The sequence below is a fragment of the Rhinopithecus bieti genome, unplaced genomic scaffold, assembly GCF_001698545.2.
Source record: "Rhinopithecus bieti isolate Rb0 unplaced genomic scaffold, ASM169854v2 scaffold_43, whole genome shotgun sequence".
Classification (NCBI taxonomy): domain Eukaryota; kingdom Metazoa; phylum Chordata; class Mammalia; order Primates; family Cercopithecidae; genus Rhinopithecus; species Rhinopithecus bieti.
In genome coordinates, this window is record NW_016803060.1 from 70,595 (window position 1) to 97,096 (window position 26,502).

At 41.6% G+C, this 26,502-nt stretch overlaps 1 protein-coding gene across 3 annotated transcripts; it reads left to right on the plus strand.

Moving 5' to 3' along the window:
* On the plus strand, window positions 1-26,230 carry IQCF6 (IQ motif containing F6). 3 transcript variants are annotated; one of them, XM_017888707.1, is made up of 2 exons: window positions 1-17; window positions 25,800-26,230. In XM_017888707.1, the coding sequence occupies exon 2, from the start codon at window positions 25,845-25,847 to the stop codon at window positions 26,166-26,168; it is 324 nt and encodes a 107-aa protein (XP_017744196.1). In that variant the 5' UTR covers window positions 1-17; window positions 25,800-25,844; the 3' UTR covers window positions 26,169-26,230. The 3 variants fall into 3 exon arrangements, with proteins under 3 accessions (XP_017744196.1, XP_017744066.1, XP_017744130.1); XM_017888577.1 differs by lacking the exon at window positions 1-17 and adding an exon at window positions 25,505-25,581; XM_017888641.1 differs by lacking the exon at window positions 1-17 and adding an exon at window positions 25,553-25,581 and having other exon boundaries at window positions 25,804-26,230.
* Window positions 26,231-26,502: the final 272 nt, after the last annotated feature.

Here is a 26,502-nt window from a genome sequence, read left to right on the forward strand (position 1 = left end):
ACTTGACAGAGGTGTGGGTGGGTATACCACATGCAAAGCAAAACTGCAGCCTGGTTTATATAGAATCTCTGCCTCCACCTCTAAGCTGCCAGCCATTTCTGTTCCAGCAGCCTTGCCAGTCTTGGCCTCAACCAGCACTAAATGATCAAAGTTATGAGCACAGCATACAGCCAAATCTTCATGGTTGCTTTGTTCTGCTGTGTGTTCTTTAGTTTTAGGAAGCATAGGTACTTAGAGAAATAAAACTACCCACACCTCACCCCCGGTGGGCACTGGCTCAATCTTAACAATCCACCCTTCCTTGGGTAGTTCCAGAGAAACAGGCAGGTGCCAATATAAATCTGGAAGTTTTGAGTTTATGTCCTGCTTCTCACAGATGATGACCTACATTCTCATCTGAGAGACACATCTGTCCTATTCTCCTCAGAGGTGCGGGATATAGGAGAAAGCATATGATGAATAGGAGTATACCGTGTTAGTATGAGGAACCCTGTTCATGATACCAAGACCTTTTAGATTTCTTGGACTTTATTATTTTTTTCCTTGATCTTTTATTCCCTTTTCATTATTTTCTGTCCTTATCACTATTATTTTTCTCCTACTTTTACTGGGTTTAAATTGCTTTTTAAATTTTAAGATGGATAATTAGCTCATGGTTTTCTACCTTTCCTAATGCATACATTTGAAATAATAAGTTACCAGACCAGACCAGATCAAACCAGACCAGACCAGACTAGACCAGATCAAACCAGACGAGACCAGACCAGACCAGAACAGACCAGACTAGACAGGATCAAACCAGACGAAACCAGACCAGACCAGATCAAACCAGACCAGATCAAACCAGACGAAACCAGACCAGGTATGGTTTGATCTGGTCTGGTCTGGTCTGGTCTGGTCTGGTTTGATCTGGTCTGGTCTGGTCTGGTCTCATCTGGTTTGATCTGGTCTAGTCTGGACTCGTCTGGTCTGGTCTCGTCTCGTGCTGGTTTAATCTGGTCTGGTCTGGTCTCTGTTGGTCTCTGAATGGGTTTTGATCTGCGCTGGTCTGGTCCTCGGTCTGGTTTGATCTGGTCATAATCTGGTCTGGTCGGTTTGAATCTGGTCCTGGTCCTAGTTTGATTCTTTGGGTCTAATCTGGTCTCGTTCTGTTGATTCGGTCTAGTCGTCTGGGTTTTCGATCTGGTGCTGAGTCTGGTCTCCGTACTGGTTTGATCTGGATCCCAGGTCTGGTTTTGATCCTGGTCCTAGTCTGGGTCTCATCTGGTGTTTGATCTGGTCGAGTCCTGGTTTGATCTGGTCTAGTCGGTTCTCATCGGTTTGATCTGGTCAGGTCTGGGTTTTGATCTGGTCTAGTCTGGCGGTCCCTGGTTTGATCTGGTCTGGTCCTGGTCTGGTATGATCTGGTCTGGTCTCGACAGTTTTGTCTGGTTTACGATCTGGTCTGCTCTTGGTTGATCTGGTCCCTGGTCTGGTTTCGTGCCTGGTTTTGATCGTGGTCTGGTCTGGTCTCGGTTTGATCTGGTCTGCGTCTGGTTTCCGTCTGGCCCTGGTCTGTTCCGGTTTGATCTGGCTCTGGTCTGTTTGGTCTGGTCCTGGTCTGTATCCGAGGTTTGATCTGAAATGAGGCCTAAAGGGGAATCATATCAGAGTACCAAAAAGGTTAATCTTGTCTTTGTCATTCTCCAGGGTGGAGGCCTGTTTTCTTTCTGGTTGTCTGGAGGTTTCGAGAAGTTTTATATGTTTTATTTAATTTTTACCTTTCTTTATTTCTTTGCAGACGGACTCTGGCTCTTGTCGCCCAGGCCTGGAGTAGCAGATGGCCCGGTCTCAGTTCAGCTGCAAGCCCGCTCCGGTTTATGCCATTCTCGTCTACCTGCCTCAGTCCATCCCAAAGTAGCTGGACTACAGGCGCCTGCCACCACTCGCCGGCAAAAACTTAGTAATTTATTGCTATTTTTGGTAGAGACGAGTTTCACCGTGTTAGCCAGGATGGTCCCTTGATCTCCTGACGTCGTGATCCGCCCGTCTCGGCAATCGCCCAAAGTGCTTGGGATTACGGCTTGAGCACCCGCGCCGGCGAGAGTTATTTAGATAATGATTCATACCATAGAGAGTGGTGGCTTGCAGTTAAAGGTGGGCATCTGAGCCCTACAGACAGCAGCTGGGGATAGATCTATCGGTTCCTTCCTCCAACTCTGACGTCAGGTCTAAAGTGCTCTCTCGTTCAGCTGTAGTTTCCAGACGACCAGAATCCAGTTCAGCATGTATCTACCCGCTCTGTACTCCATTACTATCTAAACAACATCTTGCCACCATCATGACAGGGTGGGGCGCAGCAGAACCACCGTTAGCATTGTTACCCCTCAATATCTGATGATCTGACTCTGTTCATCAAAGAATAATGGTTAGAGAACCTGAAAATCACCTTTAAGAACAAGGAAGGATCGCAGGAAAGCCTAGGCCTGCCTTTACTCTTCCGCTTGACATCACAGGGTTCGCTTCTCACATTGCTGGGAAAATCTTCAAACCTTCTCTCTGAGGAATTCACACCTGTAGGTCACATCCTTTCTGACTCCAGTCCAATCCCTCTCCCCTCTCCGCTTCACTTGCTCTGCCTGTACCAGCCTCCCCTCCGCATTCTTCAACATGCTGGGTGCTCTGCTTGAGAGCCCTTGATGACTGTCATCCCAGGATCGGCTGCTCAACCATTCTCTCTCTCCTCCCTTCAACATCTCGTGAAGCTTTCTCTCACTACAGATAAAATCAAGACCTCCTCCATCCATGCCAGAATACTCTGTCCTCCCTTCCCTGTTTGATTTTTCCCGTAATAAATAAGTATATCATACATCAAGCATTCTCTGTACTCACACCTTCTCCTTAAGTCAGGAATCTTGCCTGCCCTTTTCACTGTTGGGAGCCCCGCACCTTATAACAGTGTCTGGCACACGGGGTGGGTGCTGACAATAAAATAAGCAATGAGTGAATACATTTGGCCTAAGGCCAGTTAAATAAACCTCACCCAAACCTCAGCACAGACTACTCAGCTTAAGGGTCACAGACAAAGCCCTGCCCTTGGGTCAGAGCCTAGTCATTGGATTTCCAAGCTGTCACTGAAGCTCCAAAACTTTTGTTCAAGATTTGTTCATTGGGATTCAAAAATTATTGAACCGTGGCTATGTGTCAGGTACTGTTATTGGTATTTATTAAAGAAAAGATAAAACAAGGCAAAGCCCTCCCCACATAAAGGTCACATTCCTGGTAAAAGAGACAGGCCAATATATGTGCTCTTCCATGCATTGGGACGATGATGATCATTTGTGACTGTGCTGCACTGAACAAAGTATTTATGGATTGCGTTGTTTAGTTATAACAATGCTAAGCCTTACCAGCATAGGCAAGGGGACTAAAAGATTTCCACAAAACCCCTAGGCGAAACGCACAAGAAATCCTGGTGCTGATATTTTCTCTCCCCTAGAGGGAGCTCCTCATCAGTCAAATTAAGATGCCGTGGAAATGCTTTTAGAAAACAGATGTTTTGAAATGTTTCCTTCTTTATGTGATTCTGTTGCCAAAAGGCATGTGGCTCACTCATAACAACTCTCTCAGCCGAACATTTAAAACTTTGGAGATAGAATTTCCTCACCTACTTATTACTTACAAAATCATTGTATTGGTTTTGGACCCATTTGTTAAAATGTAAAATGCAACAACTTCTGACTGATTTATAGAACAACTGATTATCATTAGGGAATATGAAATTTTTTTCACCAGACTTCAATAAAACCTTTGCTTAATTGGTGGATGCAACTGGAAAGTGAATGTCTTGAGTTGGAAGGCAGAACCAATCACGCCATCTTCCCTCTGCATTGCAGGTCTTTGTGAGGGTCTTTTCCAGTTTCGAAAGCCATTACAACCAACACCCAGGAACTGAGTTTAAACTTCAGACCAACAGGTCACTGTAGGACAAAAGGTTAAACCCTGACTCTCCCATGCCTCCTCCCTCCCCAACAAAAAACATAAGAAGAAAAACTAACCACCTAGTCAAAAAACATCAACAGACGGTTCATAGAAAACAAAACAGCTGGAGAAAGAAAGACTGAACATATGCAAGCATGCTCAACTTACCCATAAAAAAAAATAAAGAAGCAGATTGATAACAGGTCCTTTGTGTTGGCAAGGATAGAGAGAAACAGGCAGTATTATATGTTGCTGGTCAAAATGTAAACTGGCAAAATTTCTTTGGATAGCAATTTGACAATAGTCATCAAAACTGAAAATGCACAGACCCCTTGATCCAGCAATTCTGCTGTAGGAATTTTTCTAACAAAAAATTTCCAAAAGTTGGCACCCTCTTAATACTGAAATAAGATTAGAACAGTGCAAGAAGAGAAAACTATCAGCCAATCTGACTTATGAACACAGGTATAAATATCAACAAACTGAATCCAATGGTGATTTCAAATAATGCTTGAATGAGTAGGATTTATTCCACAAATGCAAATATATTAGTCATTGATCTTAACTACAAACATAAACAGATTCATATTTATTTAAGCAAAATAGAAGTGTATTGAAACAATATTTAGTAGCTCACCAAATTGTCAGAAAGCCCAGGGACCAGGCTCAGAAAACAGGCAGATCAAAGAGAAGTTATGTACCCAGAACCACAGAAAGCATCATACCACAGAACCAGTCTGCTGAGGATTCCAGCACCAACACAGGGGTGCTATCCTCATTCTCTGGATCCCAAACTGCAGACTGAAAATTCTCAGCACACAAATTTGATTGGCCAAACCTGGTCACATGTCTGTCCCAGCAGCCAGGGGAGCTGGGAAAATGAGAAACTGGCATTTTCAGCTCTATAATTAGAGGCAGGCTGTTTCCCACCCAGATAGATAAGAAGGAGAGTCCCCAGACATGGGGAAGAGAATCAGGTGTGTTTGGGCTCAGAAAACAACACCCCCAAAGTATAACTCTTTGGCATACTAAGCACCTTGAATGAAAGGCCTCCCAAGCTGCCTCAGAATCAAGATCTCTGATCTTCCCTTGTTTCTCCCCTCCAAGTGCAGGAAGGGACTCTTCTCTGAAGTTCCTTTATCTGACTGAGCGAAGTTCTTTTAAAGAAACACAATTGCCTTCAATCCACTGTTTGAAATCAAATTAAAAGGGATAATTACTCACTGAAGAAGAAATTAAAGATCATCTGCATGAGCAGACTTTTCATCTGTTCTGAGGGCTGTCACCAAGAGACTTCATCTGCATAATAAGACAACCTTTGGCCAGTCACGGTGGCTCACTTCCTGTAGTCCCAGCACTTTGGGAGGCCAAGGCAGGAAGATCACAAGGTCAGGAGTTCAAGATCAGACTGACCAACATGGTGAAACCCCATCTCTACTAAAAATACAAAAATTAGCCAGGCGTGGTGGCACGTGCCTGTAATCCCAGCTACTCAGGAAGCTGAGGCAGGAGAATCGCTTGAACCTGGGAGGCGGAGGTTGCAGTGAGCTGAGATAGCACCACTGCACTCCAGCCTGGGCGACAGAGCGAGACTGTGTCTCAAAAAAAAAAACCAAAAAAACCCCCCACAACCTTTGTTTGCAATGCAGTTCCACCCCGCACCTTCCTACAACTTATCACTACCCCTATCAGAGCCTAGAAGAACTTTGCCTTCAGCTATTGTTTGTGCTTCAGGCTCATTTATCCTTCTTAAAAATCATTTACTCTTCCTCTAAAATTGTCTACATTCTCCACTTTTCTCTCCCATATGAAGAGGGTATTTAAACTTCAATTATCTGACTTTTCTTTGAGTCTCATGCTTGTATGATTCCCATGTGCTTGCAGCTAATACACTTGCTGCCTTTTCTCCTGTCTGTCTATCGTCAGTCTATTTCAGCAGATTCAATTATCAAAACTTCAGAGGGAAAGTTTAAACTTCCCTGAAGGTGTCAGGTAGCCTAAAATCTGGCTAAAGTCCACCACTGTGAGGAGGTTTCTGTGGGAAAAATATATTGATGTAATTTACCATATTAACAGATCAAAGAGGAAAACCGTGAAATCCTTCCTGCTTGAAGCTGCCTTTGCAAAAATTATAACTGAGAGAATTCTGGCAGTGAAAGAGATCTGACCTAACTAACTCCATCTTGCTTTGAACCTCCAAGCTGTTCTTGTTCATTCCTGGGCATAGGCTGAACTAACTTTGGGAGGAATTTAGTTTGTAGTCCAACTTTGAAACAAAGATGGTAATAGCCCTTTCCCAAAACAAGCCTCCTTCCTGCCTGGGGGGCTAGACTGCCTTTGCAGGACTAACAAATTAGCCACAAGATTAGAAATGATGGTTTAGGAGTCATGCAGCTAGAGGCTACAAGATTATGAACCTCCCGAAATTGTGCCTGGGGGTAATATCACTATTGTAAAACCTAAGATCAGTGCTTGAGATATTTTCAGACCCTGTACATGATGGATCAGCTGACACCACCCAAACTAGTAAACTGGTTCATTTGGTCCTGTGGCCTCCTGACCCAGGAACTGACTCAGCACAAGAGAACAGCTTTGACTCCCTATGATTTCGTCTCCAACCTGACCAATCAGCGCTCCCCACTTTCTGATCCCCTACCCGCCAAATTATGCTTAAAACCCCTTATCCCCAAGCTTTCAGGGAGACTGATTTAAGTAATAATAAAACTCAGGTCTCCCACACAGCCAGCTCTGTGTGAATTAAACTCTTTCTCTATTGCAATTCCCCTGTCTTGATATTGGCTCTGTCTAAACAGCAGGCAAAGAGAACCTACTGGGAGGTTACATGCTGTTATTAAAAAGAAAAGCATTTAATAAACATCTTGATTTAAAAAAACAATTAGCACACAAGAATGGAAGGAAATGTACTTAATTTGCTAAGGCTAGATAAAATGAAACTCCTGCAAATATCCTCACTGGTGGGAAAGCATAAGAAATATCCCCATTAAAGTCCGAGGGAAACATGGTGCCACTCCCCACAATGCTTTTCAACGCTGTTCTTGAGTCTTTGTGCAACAGCGGAAAGAAGGAAGGAAGGAAGGAAGGAAGGAAGGAAGGAAGGAAGGAAGGAAGGAAGGAAGGAAGGAAGAAAGAAAGAAAAGAAAAGAAAAGAAGGAGGTATCATGTTGGGGGAAAAAAACTACAAAGTTGTTAGTATTTATAACTGATATGGTCACCTACTTTAAAAAACCCCAAATAATCAACTAACAAATTATTAAAACTATGAAATGCAAGGAGAATGTGATTATTATTGTAAGAAATTTCAACATCAGTAGCCAAAAAGCAGGACAGGGGAATTGAATAAACAGTAATCATCAAGCAGTCATCAGCAGATACATACAAAACTTTATGTCTTTCAAACAGAATTGTCGTTTATTTCATATGTCCACAGAATATTAACAAAGAACTGCCATGTACTTGGCCACTGAAGGAAGCTTAAAAACAAACAAAAAAAATAGAAATTGTATACATATTTTCAGTGATCGTATCCAATATAATCAGAAACAAACAATGTAAAAATTAATAAAAGTCTTACTTCATTGGAAATTAAGAAAATTCTTAATGGAAGGTGAAATCAAGATAAAATTGCAAACTACCCATAAAGCAATGAAAAAATAGACAACTTCCTAATAAAGCCTGGGCTTAGAGGGAATTTCACAGCCTTAAACGCCTTATTATGGAGGATAGACCCCAATAGCCTCAAATGCCTTATTATGGAAGATAGATCCCCAAAATACACCTCAAAAATGTGGGAACTCATCCTAACAGTGAAAAAAGACAAAATAACATAAATGAAGACTAGGAAATAATAAAAGTTTGAATTCGTTAAATGGAAAACCAAGAAAAAAAGTTTAAGGAAAGATAAACTCAAAAGCTGTTTCTTTGAAAAACAAACAAACAGATAAATGCTCCAGTTCTCTTATAAACCAGATTAAAGAAAAAAAGAGGGTAAAAATATACAAGACAGAAAATGAGAACTGAGACTCAACTGAAGATGTGGTAAAATTAAAATTATATTAAGGAGAACACTCTATGCAAATTTATGGCAAACCAAATTTGAAAATATTGAGGGAATGGATGGTTTTCTAGCAAAATCTAAATTACCAAAATCAATCCAAGAAAAAATAGAAAACTTGAATAGACCAATTACCAAGGAAGATTATATTTTTATATATTAAATATTGCCCTGGAAGAAATAGTTTCATAGCTGAGTTTTATCTAACCTTTGGAGATAAGATCATTCCAAAGATATTTAAACTATTCCACATAATAGAAAAAAGAAAAGAAATTCTCAAATTCATTTTACGAAGCCAGATTACACTTCATACCAAATCTGATAAAGATAGCTCCTCCCCCAACAAAAAGATAGATCAGAGAGGTTGGCAAACATTTCTGTAAAGAGCCAAATAGTAAATATTTTAGGTTTGGGGGCCATACAGTCTCTTTTGCAAGTACTCAACTCTACCACTCACAAAAGCACTCTGAACAATATATAAATGAATGAGTGCAGTAGTGTTCCAAATAAATCTTTATTTATGAACACTAAAATTTGTATTTGATATAATTTTCCATTGTTACAAAATACTACTCTTCTTTTAATTTTTTTCACAAACATTAAGAAATGCAAAAACCATTCTCAGGTCATGAGATGTACAAAAATGAATTGTGGGCTGAATTTGGCCCAGGGGCAGTAATTGCTGACCTCTGCTATGACCCAATCTCAGTAATCAATACAGATGTCAACGCGAAAAAATTGAACATTACCAAGTAGAATCCAGCAATATGTCCAAAGAATAAGATAGTAAGAGTAAATAAGGGTTATTCCAGGAATATTCAATAGCAGGAAGAATTAGTCATATGTCTTTACATCAACAATTTAAAGGGAAAACAAAAAGCCCCCCGATCAACTCAATATATGCTGAAAATGCTGCTTATAAAGTTCAGCAGCTATTTTTTTTTTTTTTTTTTTTTTTTTTTTTTGAGGCGGGTCTCCGCTCTATGGGGCCGGTGGAGGCAGTGGGGATCTCAGGGCTCCACTGGGCAGCTCACGCTCCCGGCGGTTTCTGCCATTCTCTGCTTCGCCTCCCCGAGTTAGCTGGGGACTACAGGCGCCGCCACTCGCCCGGCTTAGTTTTTGTATTTTTAGTAGAGACGGGGTTTCACCGTGTTTAGCCAGGGGATGGGTCTCGATTTCCTGCCTCGTTGATCGCCCCCGTCTCGGCTCCAAAGTGGGCTGGGGACCACCGCGCCCGGCCCAGCAGCCGATCTTAATAACACTCTGAGAAAAACTAGAATATAAAGAAACTGCTAAAAACTGAAGACTAGTTTGTTGATTTTTTGTTTTTTTAAGACAAGGAGCATTCTGAATGGTTTTAAAAAAAAAGATGCAGTGGTTGGGTGGGCGAGTGGTGGCGGGGAAGGGGTAGTGGTGGCAGTCACAGTAGCTCTCACCTGTAATCCCAGAGCCATGGAAGGCCTAGGAGGAAAGAGTACTTGAGGCCAGGAGCTCAAGGATCTCACCACTCCAGCCTGGATGACAGAGCACCATTTCCATTAAAAAGCCATTTCCATTAAAACTAGGAACCTGACAACAATGCCTTCTACTATCACTATACGTATTGTCGTGGTTCCACCAAATGCAACAGGATGGCAAAATGGAAACATTAGAATACATTTGAAAAGAAGATAAAAATTACTTCTTTCTGATGCTGATATAGTAATAGACCCAGGATATACACCTACTATGTACCCATAAAAATAAAAAATAATAATAAGGTACCCAGAAATTCCAAGAGAATCTAATGAGGACAAAATAGAGAAATTAATAGAGAGTTTGGTATGTGGCCTAATAAAAAATAAATACACAAAAATCTATAGTATTTCTCTGTATTAACAATAGCCAAATGAAAAATGAATTGGATAAAATATCCATCCATAATAGCCAAAAAATCCCCACAACTGTTAAATACTTGGGAATCAATTAAATATGGAACCTGCATGAAGTAACCTGTAGGTCAAATTAAAAGACACAAAACAGGATCTGAAAAACGTCCTTGGATGGTAAGATTATTAACATATTTTCTAAGAGAGAGAATAGATTATGATAGCAAGTATATAATGAATACAATCCTAAATAAAATACCAATGGATTTTTAATTATACAAAATGATACAAAGGCATATCTCTTAAAATAAATATCCAGTTACCAAGAAATCATTAATAAAGAACAGCCAGAGATTCAGTGCCGTAGCTCACGCCTGTGATCCCAACACTTTGGGAGGCCGAGGTGGGCAGATCATCTGAGGTCAGTAGTTTGAGACCAGCCTGGCCAACATGGTGAAAACCCGTCTCTACAAAACATACAAAAATTAGCAGGGCATGGTGGCGCACACCTGTAATCCCAGCTACTCAGGAGGCTAAGGCAGGAGAATCGCTTGAACCAAGGAGACAGAGGTTGCAGTGAGTTGTTGTGCCACTGCACCCCAGCCTGGGTGACAGAGCGAGACTCCATCTCAAAAAAAAAAAAAAAAAAGAGAGAGAGAATATACAGGAAGCCCAGACTTAGCGCTCTAAAGTAACTGTACTCCAAACAACAGGAACAGACATACAGATGATCAGAACAGAGCGGACAAACAAAAAGAAATAGACCCCAGCTAATATGAAAATGCAATAAATGATAAAGATGGTATTTCAATTTTATGGGAAAATCACAGCTTCTTTAATAAATAGTGGGCCCATCTAGAAGAATAAAGTTGGACCCGTCATCTCTCAACACATGTCCACATTAATTTCTGGTAGACTAAAATCTAACTGGAAAATCAACCCCTGAGGTGGCTGACTCCCAATTCCCAGTCAACCGATTCCAGCACACTCTGGATGGCCCACCCTTGACAGGATGATCAGGCAACAAGATCTGGGCCAGGATAGCTCAGACCCTTTCAAGGGCCCTAAGGAGAGGGCACCTACTTTTTAAAGTCCTTGTTTCCAGTTCCTGGGATATCCAACTTGGCTGTGTAGCAGCAGCAGGAGATCTCCGGCCAGCAACAGCCAGGAGTTACCTGCCAGCCAGTGGACTGGAGCGAGTCCTTCCACACCCGAGGTATAGTCTACAAAAGGGGTCCCTGAACCCCAGGCCAGGGACAGTAGCAGTCCATGGCCTGCAAGGAAAGGAGCCACACAGCAGAGGGTGAGCAGCAGGTGAGCATTACGGCCTGAGCTCTGCCTGCTGTCAGATCAGCTGCATTCGATTCTCACAGGACACAGCCCTATTGTGAACTGCGCATAGGGATCTAGGTTGCACGCCCTTATGAGAATCTTATGCCTGATGCTCTGAGGTGGAATAGTTTCAGTTTCATCCCCTCTAACCCCATCCATGGAAAAATCGTCTTCTATGAAACCAGTCTCTAGTGTCAAAAAGGTTGGAGACCACTAGTCTGCACCTTCCTGACACCAGCACGCATCACCTGGCAGGCCTCCCACGGTGCAGAGCTCGGCAGACACAGGAGCCCTCCTCTTGTGACGTTACCTCATTTCCACATAGTGTCTCTCACTATAATTCTATGACCACGGATGTTGGGATACTAGTGCCAGAGTAACCAGGAGAGGAATTTGCGAGAGAGAGCAGCTCCAGGTGCAACCTTCATCTGGGCCTTGGCTCCCTCGCTCTTGAGGTTAACAGAAGACAAACCTTTCTACCTGCTGCCTGCCCCCTGCCTGTTTTCTCTCTTTCACCTCAAGGCTCTAGCTGATGGGCATAGTTTCTCCCGGATGTCCTAATTAACTTTCTTGATGTTTTCCTTTTCTCCCTTTTACTAGATTTTATCTGTAATCAATATTTCCCTCTCCACAAAGTTTGAGACAATACTGTATGACCTGTAGGTTTGGGAGAACTTTCTAGACCAGAGAGGAAACACAAAAGCTAGGAAAGAAAAGAGATATGTTTGGCCAGGTGCGGTGGCTCATACCTGTAATCCCAACACTTTGGGAGTCCAAGGTGGGCGGATCATGAGGTTAGGAGATCAAGACCATCCTGGTTAACATGGTGAAACCTCTTCTCTACTAAAAATACAAAAAATTAGCCTGGCGTGGTGGCACGCACCTGTAGTCCCAGCTATTAGGGAGGCTGAGGTAGGAGAATTGCTTGAACCCAGGAGGTGGAGGTTGCAGTGAGCTGAGATTGTGCCACTGCACTCCAGCCTGGGCCACAGAGCAAGACTCCATCTCAAAAGAAAAAAAAGAAAAAGAAAAAGAAAAAAGAGATATGTTTGACTGAAATGCTTCATTGGCAAAAGATACTTTCATAAGCAACAGTCAAAAAAAAAAAAAGCAGAAAGGAGAATTGCAAAACAAATTGCAGATAAACAGTTTGAATGCCTGTAGAGTTGTCCCGGATGACAAAACTACAACCCAATAGAAAAATGGTCAAAAGAATATAAATACAAAGGCAAATATATATTAGATTGGTGCACAAGTAATTGCGGTTTGCCATTGAAAGTAATGGCAAAAATAGGCCAGCCGCAGTGGCTTATGCTTGTAGTCCTAGCACGTTGGGAGGGCAAGGTGGGCGGATCACCTGAGGTCAGGAGTTCAAGATCAGCCTGGCTAACATCATGAAACACCATCTCTACTAAAAATACAAAAATTAGCCAGGCATGGTGGTGGATGCCTGTAATGCCAGCTACTCAGGAGGCTGGGACGTGAGAATCACTTGAACCTGGGAGGTGGAGGTTGCAGTGAGACGAGATCATACTACTACCCTCTAGCCTGGGCAACGGAGTGAGCCTCCGTCTCAACATAAAAAAGTAATGGCAAAAACCGCAATTACTTTTGCACCAACCTAATATTATCAATGAACATATGAAAGTATCCCCAATCCTCCCAGTAGCAACAGAAATGTAAAATAAAGTTACTATGAGATATTAATTTATACCCTTTAGATTAAAAAGAATCTGTAAGTGTGATAATGCCTACTGTTGTCAGAGATGCATGGTGTTCTCATACACTATGGTTGGTGGCATTATAACTTTTTAAAGGGGCAGTTTGGCATCATCTGTTAAAATTTAATAGACCCACACCCTTCATACCCTTTGGCCCAGAAGTCACACTTTCCTATGAGAAACTCTGAGTGATAGCATTTCATGTGTGTGATGACACACAGGAAAGACATTTATGCCACACAATAGGTAGTGGCAAATAAAAACAATGAACAAAAGAATACTCACGGGTAAGGAAATGGATGAATAAATAGTGGTACTTCCATTCCTTGGAGTATTAATTCTCAATGAAAAGAATGGTTAGATCTTTACCAGCTGATTTGGTGATATTTCCACAACATATTGTGTTCTCTTTCGCCAAAGGCCATGCATGCAATGTGTACTATCTATGGATGGAAATATCCTCTTCTTCAGAAAAAAGCACCATCAAAGCCTTTGCACAATGCACCCTCAAGGACCTTCGGTGATTACTTATAACCTGTGATTTCAGTAGTCCATCCCAACAATGTAAACATAGCCTGCTCAGAGCCTTCCAAATGTATTGGACCACAGTAGGCCCCCAATGCCCCATCTTCCTGTTTTGAGTTGCTACCTGGGAAGTATACTTGTCTTGGAGGAGAAGAGGTGCTAAAATTGGTAGACATCATCAATGTCAGGAGATGATAACCTAGTCTTGGAGATGGAAATGCCTCCAATGATAGCACCCAGCCCAAAACGATGTGGGACCTTGCTACACAGAATATGACAGTGCCTCAGCCCAAGACAACAGGGGACAGCACCACATTTACCTGACCTGGACCCTTGGCCATGACAGTGTCCAGGAAGATAAGACAACAGATGACTGACAACCCCTGCACCCCCATCTAGGACTTGGTTACAAAACTCAAAAGTTGCCTTTCTAAGTTCCCTGATGAGAAGGAACCTTTGAAAGGGCATTTTACCAAGCCAGTGCATTCCCTGTCACGAAGTCTCCTGGCTTACATTATTGCCTGTGATTCTACCAATTGGCCCATGATACTGGCCAGACCACTCTTGACTCTTGTCATCAACTGTGGCAGGCTAAGTCATGTGTGCTTACCCACACCTCACTGGAGTCTCAATTAACCTAACCATCCCCTGTCTGGCCACACCTCTGACATTGCGATGGACTGAGTTCTGGGTCCTCCAGGATGGGAGACATTTTGACGTCTGTTGGGATAATTATTTTTCTACCACTGCTGCCCCACCTACAACTTCACCACTTTCTCCCCTGACACCTTAGACACATCCTTTGAGGTCTCCCCAAATGCAGGATCATCCACACCATCAGAGATCAGACCACCCCTCTACTACCACCTCCCCTTACAAGCCTAATAGTCCCAATATTTTAACACAGTGGGCTGAAATCAGAGCCAAGCTTCTCAGGAGATGTAATTGTTGGGCCTGTTAATATACCACAGCAAAGCTGTTCCCTGAGCTACTCTAATTCCCCCTGATTTGGCACAATTACCAGCACTACAGATATCACAGACATCACTCACTCTTGCTAACATAAAACCCAAAATTACAGCCCAACTGCTCGGCATCCAAGGCATACATGTTGTTATTTGCCCCTCCAGAACCCCAGGCAGGGATTGTGTTTACATATGGGCCCTAGATTTAACATGACTTGGAGACACTTGGGAGCTCACTGCCACTTCACCTCTTGAGGCCTAGAGGTAACATAGCCCATTTTCAGGTTCTCTAATTCATCCAAGGGGTATACCATGGTCCTGTGAAGCTTGGGACTCATTACATGACTCCTGATTCCCACAGCCCACTTCTGCCTCCCTTTATGCAAGGGGAACAACAGGGCCCAGACCCAAATCTGTAACTTCAAATGTGACCTACTTGTATTAGTTCATTTTCACGCTGCTAATAAAGGCATACCCGAAACTAGGAACAAAAAGAGGTTTAATTGGACTTATAGTTCCACATGGCTGGGGAGGCCTCACACTCTTGGGGGTGAAAGGCACTTTTACATGGTAGTGGCAAGAGAAAAATGAAAGAGAAGGAAAAGCGGAAACTCCTGATGAACCCATTAGATCTTGTGAGACTTATTCACTATCACAAGAATAGCACAAGAAAGATCAGCCCTGATGATTCAATAACCTCCCTCTGGGTTCCTCCTACAACATGTGGGAATTCTGGGAGATACAATTCAAGTTGAAATTTGGGTAGGGACACAGCCAAACCATATCATCCCACCCTTGGACTCTCCAGATCTCATGTCCTCACATTTCAAAACCAATTATGCCTTCCCAACAGTTTCCCAAAGTCTTAACTCATTTCAGCATCAATCCAAAAGTCCACAGTCCAAAGTCTCACCTGAGACAAGGCAAGTTCCTTCCACCTATGAGCCTGGAAAATCAAAAGCAAGCTAGTTACTTCCTAGATATAATGAAGGTAAAGGTATTGGGTAAATACAGCTGTTCCAAATGGGAGAAATTGGCCAAAACAAAGGAGTTATAGGGCACATGCAAGTCCAAAATCCAACAGGGCAGTCAAACTTTAAAGCTCCCAAATGATCTCCTTTGAGTCCAGATCACACATCCAGATCTCACTGACGCAAGAGGTGGGTTGCCACGAACTTGGGCAGCTCTGCCCCTGTGGCTTTGCAGGGTACAGCCTCCCTCCTGGCTGTTTTCACAGTCTGGTTTTGAGTGTCTGTGGTTTTTACAGGCAAACAGTGCAAGCTGCCAGTGGATCTACCTTTCTGGGATCTAGAGGATAGTGTCCCTCTTCTCATAGCTCCACTAGGCAGTGCCCCAGTAGGGGCTCTGTGTTGGGGGTCCAACCCCACATTTCCCTTCTGCACTGCCCTAGCAGAGGTTCTCCATGAGGGCCCCACCTCTGCAGCAAACTTTTGCCTTGGCATCCAGGCATTTCCATACATCTTCTGAAATCTAGGCAGAGGCTTCCAAACCTCAGTTCTTGACTTCTGTGCACCCACAGGCTCAACACCATGTGGAAGCTGCCAAGGTTTGTGGCTTCCACCCTCTGAAGCCACAGTCTGAGCTGTACATTGTCCCCTTTCAGCCATGGCTGGAGTGCCTAGGACAAAGGGCACCAAGTCCCTAGGCTGCACACAGCATGGGGACCCTAGGCCCAGCCCACAAAACCACTTTTTCCTCCTGGACCTCCAGGCCTGTGATGGGAGGGATTGTCATGAAGTTTTCCATCATGGCCTGAAGACATTTTCCCCATAGTCTTGGGGGTCAACATTAGACTCCTTGCTATTTATGCAAATTTCTGCAGCCAGCTTGAATTTCTTCTCAATAAATGTTTTTTTTTCCACTGCATCATCGTGCTGCAAATTTTCTGAACTTTTATGATCTGTTTTCTTTTTAAAATAGAATGCTTTTAACAGCACCCAAGTCACCTTTTGAATGCTTTGCTGCTTAGAAATTGCCTCCGCCGGGTACCCTAAATCATCTCTCTCAAGTTCAAAATTCCACAAATCTCCAGGGCAGTGGCAAAATGCTGCCAGTCTCACTAAAACGCAACAAGAATCACCTTTGCTCCAGTTCCGAACAAGTTCCTCATCTCCATCTGAGACCACCTCAGCTTGGACCTTATTGTTCATATCACTATCAGCATTTTTGTCAAAGCCATTCAACAAGTCTCTAGGAGGTCCCAAACTTTCCCATATTTTCCTGTCTTCTGAGTCCTCCAAATTGTCCCAATCTCTGCCTGTTACCCAGTTCCAAAGTCACTTGCACATTTTCAGGTATCTTTTCAGTAATGCCCCACTCTACTGGTACCAATTTACTGTATTAGTTGATTTTCATGCTGCTGATAAAGACATACCTGAAACTGGGAAGAAAAAGAGGTTTAATTAGACTTATAATTCCACATGGCTGGGGAGGCCTCACAATCATGGCAGTATATGAAAGGCACTTCTTACATGGTGGCAGCAAGAGAAAAATGAGAGAGAAGCAAAACCAGAATCCCCTGATAAACCCATCAGATCTCTTGAGACTTATTCACTATCATGAGAATAGCACAGGAATGATTGGCCCCCATGATTCAATTACCTCCCCCTGGGTCCCTCCCACAACACGTTGGAATTCTGGGAGATACGATTCAAATTGACACTTGGGTGAAGACATAGTCAAGCCATATCACTACCTAATGTCTTTGTACCCTCCCTTATATTCAGGTAGCCAAGACCCCTTGGTTCCCAGTCAGACCACATTCATTCTGACAAAGGTGAGCTATTTTTATTCCCATACTCTTATGAGCAGGACTATTCACCAGCAGGAACTGTAATGAATACTGCTACTGTAACACAGCAACAGATCATTCAGGTCAATACAAACTTGTCAGCTATGTTGGCCCAACACATAAATCTGATATAGCACAGTCTCACCCTGGTGCAACTATCACATGACTCTCTAACCTAGATGGTATTAGATAATCACCTCACCCTAGATTAGTTCCTGGTCAGAGCAGATGGGAGGGAGTCTGCGCCATCTAAGGAGCAACCTATTTCATGTATATAAATAATTCTGACCAAGTATAAACAAATCTAAAGGCCATGACCCAACAAGTACAGGTTATTCTGTGAGCTTACCCAGTTTTATAACATTTCCTCTCTGACTCTGAGTAAAATATTTGACCCATTCACTTGGCTTGACCCTACACAGTAGGGTGGATGGCTGCACATGGAATTTCAGATCATAGTGGGTATCTTCATATTGCTTGTCTATTTATGCTCATCAAATGCCTTAGTAAGTACCTGACCCAGATTTTTCTGGTAACTCTTAATCTCTCCATTATTCAAACAGTTTCTGTCGCTATGCATAACATCTTAATTAATGCCTAGGCATCATGGGGTCAGCCTTAATCTCTCACTTCTGGCTAATCTTCAGGCTCTAAACAGAAAGTGAAGGCTAATGCAGAGTTATAAAGTATGCAGAGAGTTGCAGATGTGTCTCCAAACTTACACAGGGCCCTTCTGCAAATACTTGGAGTTTGGGAGGTATTTTTCCTTTTTTCGTTTTGTTTTGTTTCATTTTTCCTTTTGGTTCCAGGTACCTAAGTAAATCTCTGTTGAGTCACAAGCTGACCACTAAGCTAACAGAAAAACACATAAGTAACCACATAAAACTGAGAATGCAGACTTTACAAAATTAGTTTAGGACAGTTAGTAAACAAACAAACAGCAACACATACAACAAGCAGCAATAGCACATTCTGGAGAAGGAAGATAATCTGATTTCCCGAGTTGCTACATTATAACATTCAAAACACCAAGTTTTCAACAAAAATTTATAAGGCAAGAAACAAGAAAGCATGGTCTACACATAGCAGGGGGGAAAATGCAGTAATAAAAATTACCCATGAGGAAGCCCAGACATTGGACTTACTACACAAAGACTTTAAAGCAACTATTTTAAATATGCTCAGGGAGCTAAGGAAAACCATGTACAAAAACTAGAGGAAAACATGAGAACTATGTCTTAGTAAATAGAGAATATCAATAAACAGGTAGAAATTGTGAAAGGGAACCAAATAGAGATGCTGAAGTTGAAAAGTACAATAACTGAAATGAAACATTCATTACAGGGGTTCAATAGCATATATGAACAGGCAGAAGAAGCGTTGAAGATAGGTTGATTGAGATTACCTAGTTTGAAAAGCAGAAAGAAAAACTGAAAAAGAAATTACGACATTCCCAGATGAGCAAAAACTGAGATAATGCATTGCTAGTAGACCACCTGCCCTTTAAGAATGGGTGAAGGAAGTCCCTCTGGCTGAAATGAAAGGACACTAGACAATAACTAATATTAGACAAAATAGAGTGTAAGACAAAAAATTGTTCCAATAGACAAAAGCATTATATAATGGTGAGTCAATCCATTAACACATAATAATTGTAAACATATATGTACCTAACAAGAGCCCCAAAATATAAGAAGCAAAAACTGACCCAGATAAAGGGAGAAATAAACAATTCAGCAACAATAGTTGGAGACTTCAACATCCCACTTTCAATAATGGATAGATGGTCACCTAGATAAAAGAAAAGCAAGGAAATAGAATATTTGAACATTAATACACAGCAACTAGACTTATCAGACCTATTTAGAGTACTCATCCAATAGCAGAATACCCATTCTCTTTAAGTACACACAAAATATTCTCCAGGATAGACCACATGTTAGGCCACAAAACAAGTCTCAATAAATTGAAAATGATTGAAATCATAAAAATATCTTCTCTGATCATAGAAATCAACAATAGAAGGAAATCTGGAAAATTCACCAATTTGAGGAAATCAGCAACACACTTTTAAACAACTGATGGGTCAAATAATAAATCACAAAAAAATAGAATGTACTTTCATATGAATGAAAATAAAAGCACAATGTGCAAAAACCTGTGGAATGCATAAAAAGCAGTGTCAGAAGGAAATTTATAGCTGCAAATGGCTACATTCATTAAAAAAGGAGAAAGATCTCAAATTAACAACATAGCCTTCTACCTCAAGAAATTAGAAAAAGAAGAGCATTCTATCTTGAGAAACTAGAAGAAGAGCAAACTAAACACAAAACCAACAGGAGAGAAATAATAAGATTATAGCAGAGATAAACTAAATAGAAAATTTAAAAAAAACTACAGATCAACAAAACCAAAAGTTGATTCCTTAAAAATATCAACAAAATTTGGCAAACCGTTAGCTACAGTAAACAAGCAAAGAGATAGAAGGCTTAAATTATTAACATTAGAAATGAAAGTGGGAACATTATAGAAACAAAAAAGATTATAAAATAATACTATGAACAGTTGTATATCAACAAATTAGATACCCTAGATGAAATGGGCAAATTCCTAGGAACACATAAACTACCAAAACCAACTGAAGAAGTATTAGAAAATCTGAATAGCTCTATAACAAGAAAAGAGATTGAATCAGTAATCAAATAATTTCCAATAAAGAAAAATCCAGGACCGATTGTCTTCACTGGTGGATTTTATCAAACATTAAAGGAAACCAACACCGATTCTTCTAAAATTCTCCCAAAAAACAGAGGAATAGGGGGTACTTCTTAACTAATTTATGGAGGCCAGCATTACCCTGTTACCAAACCCAGACAAAGACACTGTAAGAAACTAAAGAGTGATATCCCTTATGAATGAATATAGATGCAAAAATCCTCAAAAAATACTAGCAACTCAAATCCAATAGCATATTAAAAGGATTATACACTATAACCTACTGGGATTTAGCCCAGCAATGCAAAGGAGGTTCAACATACAAAAATCAATGTAATACATCATATTAGCAGATTAAAGGGGGGGAAAACACACAGTTATCTCAATTGATGCAAAAAAAGAATTTGACAAAATCCTACACTCTCTCATGATAAAAAGACTAAATAAACTAGGAATAGAAGGGAACTTTTCCAACCTGCTAAAGATCATCTATGAAAAACCCACAATGAGCATCATACTTAATGGCGAAAGATTGAAAGCTTTTTCTCTAAGATCAGGAGCAAGATAATGATGTCTGCTTTCATCACTGCTATTCAACACTGTACTGGAAGTTCTAACCAGGGCAATTAAGCAAGAAAGAAAATTAAAATGCATACATATTGGAAAGGAAGAAGTAAAACTAGCCGGGCACAGTGGCTCACGCCTGTAATATCAGCACTTTGGGAGGCTGAGGCAGGAGGATCACCTGAGTCCCAGAGTTTGAGACCAGTCTGGGCAATATAATGAGACCTTGTCTCTACAAAAATCATAAAAAAGTAATCCCAACACTTTGGGAGGCGGAGACGGGCTGATCACGAGGTCAGGAGATCGAGACCATCCTGGCTAACACTGTGAAATCCCGTCTCTACTAAAAATACAAAAAACTAAAACAAACAAACAAACAAAAACTAGCTGGGCGTGGTGGCGGGCGCCTGTAGTCCCAGCTACTTGGGAGGCTGAGGCAGGAGAATGAGGTGAACCTGGGAGGCGGAGCTTGCAGTGAGCTGAAATCCGGTCACTGCACTCCAGCCTGGGCGACAGAGTGAGACTCTGTCTCCAAAAAAAAAAAAAGAAAGAAAGAAAGAAAGAAAGAAAGAAAGAAAGAAAGAAAGAAAAGAAAAGAAAACTATTTGTTTTCAGATAACATGACCTTACATACATAAAGACATAAAGAAAATCCTAAAGAATCCACAACAAAATCTCTTAGGGCTAAAAAACTAATTCATCAAAATTGCAGGATATAAGATCAACATGAAAAATCATGTGTATTTCTACACACTAGGAGTGAACAATTCAAAAATGAAATTAAGAAAACAATTCTTAATAGCATCAAAAGAATAGCATCTTAATAGCATCAAAAGAATAAAATACTTAGGAATAAATTTAACCAAGCAGGTGAAAGACGTGTACAATAAAAACTACAAAACACAGTAGAAAGAAATTAAAGATGTAAGTGGAATGGAAAGATACTCCATGTTTGCGTGTTGGAAGACTACTCCCCAAATTAATCTACAGATTTACTGCAATCCCTGTCAAAATTCCCACTGCCTTTTTGTACAGAAATGAACTAGCTAATCTTAAAGTTCATATGGAATTGCAAGGGTCTACGAATAGACAAAATGATCTTGAAAACAAAAAACAAAGTTGGAGGACTGACACTTTCCATTTCAAAAGTTACTACAAAACTACCATAATCAAGACAGTGTGGTATCTATCCTGGCATTAGGATAGATATATAGATTGACAGACTAGAACTGAGAGACCAGAAATAAAAATCAAGTGTACACCTATGTTCAACTGATTTTCAACAAGGGTACCAAGACCCAGGGGAAAGAATAGTCTCTTCAACACAGGTGCTAGGACAACCGGATAACCCCATGCAAAGAATGAGGTTGGATTCTTTCCTCAACATATACAAATGTTAATTCAATATTGATCTAATACCTAAATGTAACCAATAAAACTACAAAACCCTTACAATAAAACTCACAGGTAAGTCCTCATGATCTTGGGTTTGGCAATGAGTTATTAGCTAGGATGGCAAAGCACAAGCAACAAAGAAGAAAATAGATAAGTTGGACTTGACAAAATTGAAACAAAGAACATTATGAAAAAAATGAAAGGACAAACCTACAGAATGGAGAAAATATTTTCAAATCCTATATCTGATAAAGGTCTCCTTCCCATCATATATAAAGAATTCCTACACCTCAACCACAAAAATACAAATAAGCCAATTAAAGCAGGCAAAGGACTTTAACAGACATTTCTCCAAAGAAGGTACACAAATGGCCAACATGTGCAGGAAAAGATACTCAATGTCATTGGTCTTAGGGAAATGAAAATTGTAATCACAATGAGATACCACTTCACACTCAAGATGGCTATGATTTTTCAAAGGAAAATAATAAGTGTTGGTGAGGATGCAGAGATTGGTGAGAATGAAAAATGGTTCAGCTGCATGAAAAACAGTTTTGTGCTTCCTCAGAAAGTTAAACACATAATTACCACACGACCAAGCAATTTCACTCCTAAGTATATACCCAAAAGAATTGAACAGGTGTTCAAATACTTATACAAGAATGTTCACAGCAGCATTGTTCACAGTCACCAAAGAGTGGAAACAGCTCAAATGCCCATCAACTGATGAATATATAAACAAAATGTAGTACATCCATACAGTAGAATATTATTCAGCCATAAAAAGGAACGAAGTACTGATACATGGTACAACATGGATGACCCTTGAAAACAACATTAGGCCTAGTGAAGGAAGCCAGACACAAAAGGCCCTATATTGTATGATTCCATTTATATGAAATGTCTTTTATAGGCAAATCCATGGAGGCTAAAAGCAGATTAGTGACTGCCAGGGACTAGGGTGGGAAAAAGTAATGGGGAATGACTACTTAATGGGTACAGGGCTTCTTTTTGAAATTAGATAAAATTAGAAGCTGGAATTTTAAAATGGTTAAAATGATCAATTTTATGTTACATGATTACTTTAATTAATTAAAAAAGATACACAGAAACACATTAAAAACAGTATTATGTATTTTTTAGGTATATGGATGTAGTGTGTTTATAAATGCACAGTTAAAAACAAGAAAGATAAACGCGTAGCTAGTTGTCCAGGATACCCTCCAAGCTGGAACCAGTAATAATGCAGAGGAGGAAACATTGATCGCCAAGGTAACTTTTGAAATGCACAAATTTTTACAAGAATATATTTTACATGTCTAATTAAAAGTAAGTTATTTTATTAGAAAATGTACATCAGTATATACATGGTATAAGGTCTGAAAGTAGCTCTGGGGAAAAATTTCATAGGAAATTCCCTTTCCACCTTGTATGTGTCTGCATATTGAAATTTTGGCAACAGACATGTACTACATTTATAATCAGAAAAAATATATATCAAGCAACAGGAAAAGAACAGGAAGCTGGAGAAGAAGTAGTGAGGAAATAGAGACTGAGGACCATGCTCCGTGAAAACTTAGTAAGACTCAGAGAGTTTGTCTTACCCCCACCCCCATCTGCTGCCACTTTCAACTGCAAAACTGTGAACTCTGGCAGGATTTTCCAGAGACAGCCAAGAAGATAGCAAAGTTACGGTATTATGGTAACTCCCAACCAGGCCAAAATAGGGGAGAAATGGTGGAGTGTGGCATCTTGACCATGGCAACCTGGCCGGGTGGGCTGAGCCCCCAGAACACTGGCCACTAAGTGATCCCTTCTGTAGGGGTGGATGCCTGATGCCGAGACTGACAAAGTGAAGGCCCTTGAGATGGCTGGTTCCAGCACTTTGCTCACCCAGATTGGCAATCATTAAGGGAAGCAATAGGATCCACTATTTTGAGGACTTTAAACATGCTTGGTTCACAGTAGGGCCAGAACCTGTAAGACACCCAGATGAGCAGTGCCATAGCAATGATACGAGGCAGCAGGATCCTCAAAAACATATAAACAGAAGCCATGAACAGTGTGTGGCCCTGCAAGCTGTGGGCACCCAGCAAACCTTTCTTAAAGGAAAATGGATAATGAAATGCATGCTAAAGCCAGAGCCAAAATGGCCTCCCAGATCTCAAAGGACTCCCAGCATCTCTGAATCACCTGAGTGTGCAGTTCCAGCGCTAATTCTGAATCCTAGAAGCACAGCTTTTTGTGAGCTCCCAGGAGATCTGCTTGCACAACTGCATTCTTACAGTGAGGCAGGACAGATCCAGGTTTTGTGGCACCTAAAACATATGATTTAGAAAGCCTACTTTTTGAGAAAAGCACACAAAATTACAGATGTCAAATTACTATTTATTTAAGATGAGAAAAGAAATTACAACAAATTACACATTTTTAAAGTTGATAAATAAATCAAACATAACATAATATTTATATGAATTACCTGACCCACCTCTATATTTTTCTACATTTCAGCTGCATAACCTTTTAATGTTTCTTCATAGGATGATTTTACAACCACATTGTCTACAGAAACATTCTTATGATTGACATTTGGTATGCATAAAGCATGTGATTTTTCACTCTGACTTCCACGTCGTTTACAGTAGCTGGAATTTCACGAAATTCCCACCAAGAAAAGAAATAAGCATGAAATATTTAAAATTGTATCATTGCATTGTCAAGTATATTCCTGACAAGAGAGAACTTCAATTTTAATCAGGCATCAATAAGACTTGAATCTTCCACTTATAGTTTTACAGATCTAATAACAGGAAGAATTTTCTACAGACTGGCTTCTGGTTCCATATTTTTCACACTACTTTTCCTCCCCTGTGCAAATACTTTTTGTGCCAGCACTGGAAGACACATTCTTATCAGGATAGCAGCGCCTCTGTTCCCGCATCTTCACACCATGAGCAAGGTGAATGAACACAGCAACAGCAGAATGGCTAGCAAGGATTTATGTGTTCCCAAGGGTGACTGCGAACCACATAAATCTATGCTGTTAAACTGAGTCTATCCCAACTCAGACTTTCCTTAGTCTCATTGCAAAAGAGGCTGCCATTCCACACCACTCAACAGGAGGTGAGTGACAGAGGGAGTAAGAGGGAAGAGAAACAGAGGTCCTCTCCAATTGCCGCTGAAATATCTTGCTTTCACAGATTTTACCCCAAAATATACAGCTCTATAAACACATTCCTCGGGCCCTGACAGGTGCCCTGACACTTAAGCTTCAGGAAATCTATACTGGCTATGAGTAGGCTTAAAGTAAAACTCCTTACTTGTAGGTAAGCTGCATGACTCTCTCTTCACTGTCATCAGGAGGAATGGGAATGCCACTGGGGCTGTGAAATTAACTGAAGTCAAGAGATAATGGTAGGCTCCCACAGTGGTGGGAATCAATAAAGCAAAAGAGATGCAAGCAAGAGAAGAGGAGAGAGAGATGTGGTTAAAATGTGCGCAGACAGGACCTGATGGGGTGGAGTCTGGTGTACAGGTGGGCGGAGTCCAATGATGGAGGTGTGACTAACAGTTGAGGGTGGGGCTAAAGACTAGGGTGGCCTAAATAATAGATAAGTGGACCCTAAGGACCAAGGCCATGGACACGCGAAATGTGAGTAAGGCCCTTGCAGGAGGGATTTGCCTGATGGGTAATGAACAGTGTCTAAAGGCGAGAGGGGAATTGGAAACAAGATGGATGGGCCCTAGAAACAAGAAGTCAGGGGCACCTGGGCCAGGTCTTCTTTCCTCCCAAGATCAGAGGTGGGGATAGGAACAGGAGGGGAGGGTCCCCCATCGAGCCTTTCCCTGTTTTTTCTTCCCCCCAATCAGTTAGAGAAGACAGCCATAAAGATTCAGTCATGGTGGCGTGGCAACATGGTGCGCCGGACGTTACTGCATGCAGCACTCAGAGCCTGGGTCATCCAGTGCTGGTGGAGGTCGATGCAGGCCAAGATGTTGGAGCAAAGACGGCGCCTGGCACTAAGACTCTATACCTGCCAGGAGTGGGCAGTGGTGAAGGTGCAGGCACAGGTTCGAATGTGGCAGGCCCGCAGGCGGTTCCTCCAGGCACGCCAAGCAGCCTGCATCATCCAGTCTCACTGGCGCTGGCATGCCAGCCAAACCCGAGGCCTGATCCGGGGCCACTATGAGGTCAGAGCCAGCCGGCTGGAGCTTGACATCGAAATCCTCATGACCTAGGGTGCTGACAGAGCCAAGGAGGCTGGATCTCTCTTCCAATAAAGACCTTTACTGACCACACACTTGCTCTTTGGAGATTAGACTCATGGAGGAGGGTTCAGCCCCTAAGTTTTCTGCCTTCCCTCCAGAAAGATTCCCTGGTATGTTCTACCCCTGTCCTCAGGTCACCAACCCTAGGCCCCTGTCCCTAACAGCATACCTGGCCAATCTTGCATCCAAGAGAGACCCCAGGGCCCAGGTCAAGCACTGATGCCTCAGTCTGCCTGATTTTGGCCCCTTCCACAGTGGGAGTAGGCATTGGGCTTTGGTTTCCTGCAGCCCCTGTCCAGGCATC